This window comes from Cibotium barometz, chromosome 49 (genome assembly GCF_041138505.1).
Source record: "Cibotium barometz isolate CiBa-2024 chromosome 49, ASM4113850v1, whole genome shotgun sequence".
NCBI lineage: Eukaryota > Viridiplantae > Streptophyta > Polypodiopsida > Cyatheales > Cibotiaceae > Cibotium > Cibotium barometz.
This window is the reverse complement of record NC_141094.1, coordinates 20345182-20352871: the sequence shown is the minus strand read 5'-3', so window position 1 is coordinate 20352871 and position 7690 is coordinate 20345182. Positions and strand designations below refer to the sequence as shown.

Genomic DNA, 7690 nt, shown 5'->3' with positions numbered 1-7690 from the left:
CACGGAGGATGTTCCCCAAGGCTAGCTTCACCTTGTCGATGTCGAAGGCCGAGAGCAGATGGGCTAATTGGCGTAGACTTGGCGATGACGTGGGTGAGCTTGCGTAGGAAGGCTTGCACGTGGAGCTAGCGACGGGCTGAGAACACCTGAGTTGGCGAGGGTAGAAGACAACCGGAGCTGGAGAGCAGAAGATGAATGGAGCTGCAATCGCGCGCGATGACGTGGGTGAGCTTGTTGGAGCTGGCGACGTGCTAAGAACACTTGAGCTGGCGGGGGCAGAAGATGACTGGAGCAGAAGACGACTGGTGATGCAAACGTGCTTGCAATGGTGACCCAGCGTTAGAGCGTGAAGTTCACGCTTCTCCACCCCGTTCAAATTCAAAATGCCGAAAAGCGGACACACCTCCGAATTTCGTGGAGAGGACCCAAATTCAGCACAAAGGAAGCATAGGGTGCCACGTCAACGTCAACGTCAACGCCAACCTTCTTCTCCTTAATCCTCTATAGATAGATAGATATATACTTATTGTTCCTAAAAAAGAAAAGAATTTCTACAGGAAGGTTAGAGAAAAAAAGAGAGAATAGTACTTTTTTAACATCACATTTTACAAATTATTAATTTAGATATCGTGAAACGGCAGGCCAACCAATAATACACACAGCCTCCCCACAGCCAAACATAGCTGATGGTTGGGAATGGATCGTCTGGTTCAAGCGCCTCTCTTGTTGAGTGTTGCTCCTCCCAGGCACACCCGCGGCGCCATCCCTACTCACCACCCCTTCATTCTTCTTCTCAGAGCTTCGCGCTCCGGCCCGTTCTTGAGAAGTGGATGGGTCGGTTGGCAGGCGGGCATCTCGTCCTTGTCTGGTCTCCCTCGCCCCTCAGGCAGCGGCGGTGGTGGTGGGTTTCCCCCTCTGCGGCGAAGAAGAGCTTATGCCGCCAGTGCAAATATGGAAGGTGCTCACGGCAGCACGTTACAACATAACGTAATAAGCTCTCAGTGCCCAAAACTGAAATTTGGCAACAAGCCTAACTCTATGCTGTAGAATGAGTGAGCGTGTGTGTGTAAGATTTTGCAGATGAAAGGGGCGGTTCACTTGGCACTGTCTCTGGGGTCATTTGTGGCGTTGGACAAGCTTCTCAAGAAGAGCTTTACCGCCGCGGCTATCCGCTTTCCGAGTGCTCTCTTCGGAATGTTCAGCATTTTCAGCTTGTTGTTGGCCTTGGATTTTCTGAAACCAGAGGCTGCGTCTGCAGTAATCGATTTCTTTGCACCAGCCACACTTTTCATCCAGAGGTGGCTTCCGCTCTTCTACGTCCCCTCGCTCGTCGTCCTCCCACTGGCGCTTAGCGGAATTCCTACGGCATCGGCAGTCAAAATTGGGGTGATTCTAGGTATCCCTCCTTCCGTACTCCCATCTTGTTTTACCCCCAAACAAACGTACCTTGACAAATGACCTCCTTGAGTGTTCAGTGGGTGGATGGGTAGCCTCCCTTGCCGTGGCGGGGTACACAGCGCTCGTTGTTCGGAGGATGGTGAAGACAGAGATGATGCCTGCAGAGCCCATGCCAAAACCTGCATCCTTCTCAAGGAACGAGCTCTGGGGATGGACAGCTGCGATGCTGATTTCTTTTATCTTGGCACTTGTTTCACCTACTGCGCTAGGAACGATCCCTTTAACCACTCTGCCCTTCTTTCTGGCGGCAACTGTGCTTGGCTACATTGTCGGTTCTAGGTGAGGTTGGCTTTTTGTCATGCACAAATTCTTTACTCCATAAGGAACCTTTTCTGTTACATTATAATATCTTTAGCACTCACAGAAAACTTTTCGTATGTTGCAGCCTTCCTCCGTCTGTGAAAAGGGTGTTTCATCCTATTATTGCTTGTGCCGTTTCTGCAGACCTAGCGGCTTTTGCATTTGGCCTGTTTAGTGGCTTTGGTTTTGATTCTGCACTAGGTCAGTGCTGTATGTGGCTCTTTGAATCTGAATGGGAATTCTGGGATCAGAGGAAGTACTCTATGTCATGCTGATCACATAAATAGTCTTTTATGAGTAGAGATGTTGCTAGTCTAGACAGAGGCATTCTCAAATTTTCCACATCATAATCTCCAATTTGCTTTGCGCAATTGTCAAAAGCAACCTTGAATAAAAATTAATAGCATCACAATACGAGGTTCACTTTCCTTCCCATCAAATTGGCAGGAGCTTATTTGACGAAGGAGGGAGGGAATCCAGGAGCTGGTGATGTGCTGATGGGCTTTCTAGGATCAGTGATCCTCTCCTTTGCGTTCTCAATGTACAAACAAAGAAAAGTATGACTTTGTTTGTGAAATGATGTAATGTACAGGTGTTTTGAATGTGAAAACTTGGCAACAAATTTTCTATGCTCATTAAAGCCTTCTGGTGTCTTGTTGAAAGCAGCTTGTCAGAAGACATGCAGCAGAAATATTTTCAGCTGTTATTGTGTCATCAGTGTTTTCACTGTATTCAACAGCAGCAGTGGGTCGCCTTGTAGGGCTAGATCCTTCACTTACTCTTGCCATTGTTCCAAGATGTATAACTGTTGCTCTGGCACTAAGCATTGCCAGCTTATTTGAAGGTCTCTCTCTCTCTCTCTCTCATGCTCATGCACATTCGTTCAAGTCCAGTGCGTATGCAGATACTACTTGTTAGGGGAGCTATTGATGGTCTGCTATTTCAACCTTTTGTTGGTTGTGACTCACATTTTAATGGTGAAGTATACTATTGTGCAGTTACAAACACCTCTCTCACAGCAGCAGTGGTTGTTTTGACTGGCCTTGTCGGGGCGAATTTTGCACAAACTCTCATGGACAGGCTTGGCTTGATGGATCCCATAGCCCGTGGCATGGCTACTGCATCAAGGTACCTCTTTAAGCTACAAAAAGTGCTTATTGCTTCTTATTGATTTTTTGGTCTTGAGCTTCTCTCAGTATTTGGACATTTCTTGCCCTCTCTTCAGGGTATTTTTTAATGTTTTCGTGGAAAGAGAGTAGAGGAGTAAGAATTCTATGGAGGCAAGTTGCACACTATGGGGGATAAGCTCCTTCCATGAATGGCTGCTCTCTTTGAGGGAGACTACTTCCCTGGGGGAGGAGAGAAGAGCAACACCGGGGATCTGTAGTATCACATTATGCCTTGGTCTCGCCGTGGGCGAGGAATGGTCCTAGGCTCCAAGTGCAGACTGGTGGCATGACAATTCTGCATGGCCCTGAAGGCCCTCCCATTGGCCTCGAAGGGTGTGCATGATGTCTGGACAGATGAACTGGATAGTCCACATGACGGGCGACTATGCTCCTGATAGTCTCACCGCAGCACACAGACTAGACGTGCCAAATGGCGATGCTACTGCTGCTTCGTGGGTTTTAAAGGGGTCCAAGGAGCTGTAGGGGCCTCTAGCAATGGGGATGACAATGACGCAGTAGTGGAATTACCTCAATGCGCAACCAGTATGGTTGTCCTTGTAAGTATTGAATCATCGGGCATGCTTCCATTGCCTAGGCTATAGTGTCCTAGGTAATGATGCTGACCTCCAATCTGTCCATTGTGAAGAGATGGAGAATCCATCATGAGACCCATTGGACCTTCAGACAATCCCAAAGACAATGAAGTTGGGACCCTAGCGGGGCTTTTGCATTGGCACCATGTTGCAGGGTCGCATGTGGGGATGACAATGACGCAGTAGTGCAATAACTTCAGTGCCCAACCAGTACTGTTGTCCTTGTAAGTATTGAATTGTCGGGCCTGCCTTCATCCCAAAAGCAATGAAGTTGGGACCCCAGTAGGGCTTCTGCATTGGCACCATGTTGCAGGGTGGCCTGCTATTGGGAGCTACTTCCCCACTGCAAAGCTCTTGCAGGAAACAAGTCACAATAAGAGAGATCTCTTGGGGATGGAAGCTGCTCCATAATCTCTTCCCAGAAGTCGGTGAGAATGGGTGCTGAAATACCAAGGGCACATGGCAGCAGGGGCAGTGCTGGCCCCACGAAGCTGAATTCGTTTCCCCAATTGAGCCGAGTAGGTAGTCTGGGTGCTTGGTGGAGGTGAGGGGTTACACCATTGCCACTCTCCTGGGTCCCACTGCAAATGGGCCAGGGGGTGATTCTCCCACAACCAAAGCCGCTAGGAGGGATTGTCGGTGACTTTTACTAGGGAGGCATCGGTATGCCACACGACTGCAAAAGTCAACTACTTGGACTCTTTGTAGGGGCGAGCACCTCAAAGGTGTTCCCTGTGGCTTGGAGAGACCAGCTGCGTCAATTGTGAAGGTTGGGGGAGGCCCTTGCAAAAACCGAAGATCCACAGTTGGAGGGGGCATCATGGCTGGAGAAAATCACCATCCAAATGAGAGGGCAGGTAAGGATGTAGGGGTGCGCCGCTCCTCGGGAATGGTCGAGTCATGATTACCTTTTGGGGAAATTACTTTACATTTTTTTTCAAGGAAAGATTCTTTTATGCGCTGCCAGACTACAACCCTCTCATAAGGTCTCTCCAAGGCTACATCAGGTGGGGTGGGGAGCACACATGGGGTTTATAGTGCCCAATAACTTCGTCATCCTGTTGTGTGAGGACCATTAAACACAAATGCTGCAAGGACAAGTGTTTCAAACACATAATTAGCCTCAGATAAGGCACCTGCTTGTCTTACTCACTTGCCAAACATTGTTCAAAGATAAAGATGTATAACTCACCTTTCAAATTCATTTGCAGTGCACATGGATTGGGGACAGCTGCACTGTCTGCAAAAGAGCCCGAGGCTTTACCTTTTTGTGCCATTGCGTATGCATTGACTGGTATATTCTGCTCTGTCCTCTGTTGTGCTCCTGTGGTAAAACAGTCTCTGCTTTCCATAGTTGGACTCTGATGATGCTCTTACCTTGCGAGAATTTGATTTACGATACTTGGTTATCAGTGTCCAGCTTAGCTGTCTAGCAGCAGTTTTTCTCAGTCATCCTCCATGTAAATCTTTGGGAAAATGATGATGTATATGTAGAAGTGTCTGGTCTTATTTTGTCTGGTTGTGTCTATAAAAAGGTTGAGTGCAATCAGACGGGTCTCTTCTTTGGAGAAAAGTTTTCATTGTGATAAGAGCTTTCAACACATTACAAGCTCTTATTTTTATTTTGTCTGGTTGTGTCTGAAAAAGGTTAATTGCAATCAGACGGGTCTCTTCTTTGAAAAAATATTTTCATTGTGGTAAGAGCTTTCAACACATTACAAGCTGACTGCTGTCTTCCAGTTTAAAAAGCATTGACCTATGTTTATATAGGACTTTATGAAGGTTTTTAACAAGTTGCAAGCTGGCTGCAATTCATAAATAAACCTACCAATCTTTGTCCAACGTCATTAAAATGAGCCAACTTGACTCTTAGAGATAAATTTGGAATCTACACCAGAATACACTGGCAGTTGGAATCCCTATGAGAACCTCTTTCACGAATGTTATTACAAATCCTTTTAACTTCTTTAGAAGTGTATAGCTTCAACAAACAGATAAGTATGGAATGATTGGGCCATCATAACTTTGAATGATGGTTTCCTCAATTTCCTTTGAAGGGCATGAGAATGCCTTTCAGTTTGAGGTCACCCACCCAGTGTTTTGCAAGGCTACAAACTGAAGGAGCTGATCATTTTGGTCCTTTCAAGGGCGTTCATTGCCTCAAGGTCACTAGTAACTTATCACAGATTTAGTAGTTTCTCTTACCCAAGTGTTGACTATGTCAACTAACATGGCAACCACAACATTAATAGATAGATGGTAAATTATGGGAAGACATAAGACTGTAATAAAAAAAAATGCACTCTGATTGCTCCATCAACACAGAAATCAGGATCTTAATAAAAGTGCACGTGTTAAAATTTTGAGAGTAATTGCTAGAAACAAAGTGGATACACCAACCGCTGTATATCGAAGACGCCTTTCATTAAAAGCACACCCAAAGCGATGACACATAAACTATACTCACAAGGGAAGGGTGTCATTTTTTCGTGAGGTCCAGCAATTTCAGTGCGACGAAATATGATGAGTGATGGAAGTGAAGGATATAATAGATTGTAGAGTCGTATAGCATATGTGACAATACTTACATGGTAAGGATTTGCTCCAAAATTACTTTGGAGCTATTCCCAAGACATTGTTTGTTGCTAATTACAATATAATTCCAGCATATACAATGAAGAGTACAACAAATTAATATCAAGAAGAAAGGAAAGTTCAGGGAAAATGTGACAGTAGTGGTTGCATATAGTGAGGGTGATTAAAAAAAAAAAAAACAAATTCTCTTCTCATCACAGTGTTGATGGCACAATAAAGGTGTGGCGCGGAAACCGTTTTGAATGTCTAGAGGCACGATCGAATGGCGACTTTGAAAGCCCATGAGCCGTCTGTGATTTCGTTTAACTATTTGTACATCTCACGGTGATAGTTTTCGGCTCTCTAATTTCAAGGCTATGCTGTATTTGCTTTCGCTTTCACAGCTTGTCTTGATTATGGTGGAGGGTGGTGACGCGAGGTAAGCAAAGCCACGATGGCAGTTAACTGTGAGTAGGAGGACGCAAGTTAACGCCCATGTTGGATGGTTGGATGGGTATATGGTTGTATTTGGGGTCACAGCCAACATAAAGGATGGTCGATTTGGAGAGAGAGATTGGCTAGGCATTGTAGCAGGGCTGTGGTGGAGCGACATGTCCTTGGTAGGCATGGGTGTCCAATGCAGGGTGCTTAAAGGCAACAAAAAGATCAACATAGGGTGTCGCGGGAAGAAACTTAGGAGCAACACGTGGAGGCAAGCATGTGCATGCCCCCAACGGTCATCTTCTTTGTTCTTTTCTCGAGATGATGTCTCTTGTAACGCACTGATCACTTTGAGCTTGTCTCTATTGAGTTTGACGAAGATCTATCCATGGCTGCGACACTTATTGAGTTGTGTAACCATGGTAGATGCACATAGACTTTTTGAAAAGCTCTCAAAGGTTGATTTTGTGTTGTGGACCGGATGTATTGCTAGTCATCCAAAAGAAGCTGCTACCTCTTTTGCAAGCTTGTATATACTTCTACCTCATGCGCAATATGTCTTGGTGCATAAATGCAAGCAGGTACTCTCTCTCTCTCTCTCTCTCTCTCTCTCTCTCTCTCTCTCACACACACACACACACACACACACACACACACATCATCAAAACCAAGTGCACTCCATGCTTTAAAGCTTGCAAAACAAGATTGTTTCCCTTTTAATTCTTTTACCGTGTTTTGTGTGAGTGCTTGGGTAGCATACTTTGTATAGTATAGAGCATATTTGAAATGCTCGAATGAACATGAATTTGAAACCAAGCAATGCTAGACTGACATCCGCAATCGATGAGCTTGAAGCCTGTGCTTATGTTCGATGGGGATTCAAAAGTACCTTGCAGATTAAAAAATTAAAAATTCATTACCACATTTGAAAATGAATTTTGTATCATGAATCAATATGTAGGACTAATGGTCGCCTTCATTACTAAAAGTGTTTTGGTCCACTTTCGATATCGAAAGTGCTATTTGGGAAACAGAGGAAGGGCACATTCTCCTATGTTTATTATATTTTTGGGAAGACTCTGCCAACTCCCTGCCGTACTTTAAGTATGTTTTTAAAAAAAAAAAACTTCACTCACACAAACAAGCACAAAAATC

The 7690-nt window shown here is 45.1% G+C and overlaps 1 protein-coding gene across 2 annotated transcripts; it reads left to right on the top strand.

The window, feature by feature from the left end:
- The first annotated feature begins 641 nt into the window (after nucleotides 1-641).
- Nucleotides 642-5244, top strand: LOC147610380 (plastidal glycolate/glycerate translocator 1, chloroplastic). 2 transcript variants are annotated; one of them, XM_086786391.1, is made up of 8 exons: nucleotides 642-987; nucleotides 1072-1396; nucleotides 1476-1737; nucleotides 1844-1959; nucleotides 2206-2315; nucleotides 2425-2602; nucleotides 2757-2886; nucleotides 4732-5244. In XM_086786391.1, the coding sequence occupies exons 1-8, from the start codon at nucleotides 697-699 to the stop codon at nucleotides 4883-4885; spliced, it is 1566 nt and encodes a 521-aa protein (XP_086642517.1). In that variant the 5' UTR covers nucleotides 642-696; the 3' UTR covers nucleotides 4886-5244. The 2 variants fall into 2 exon arrangements, with proteins under 2 accessions (XP_086642517.1, XP_086642518.1); XM_086786392.1 differs by having other exon boundaries at nucleotides 643-987; nucleotides 1081-1396.
- Nucleotides 5245-7690: the final 2446 nt, after the last annotated feature.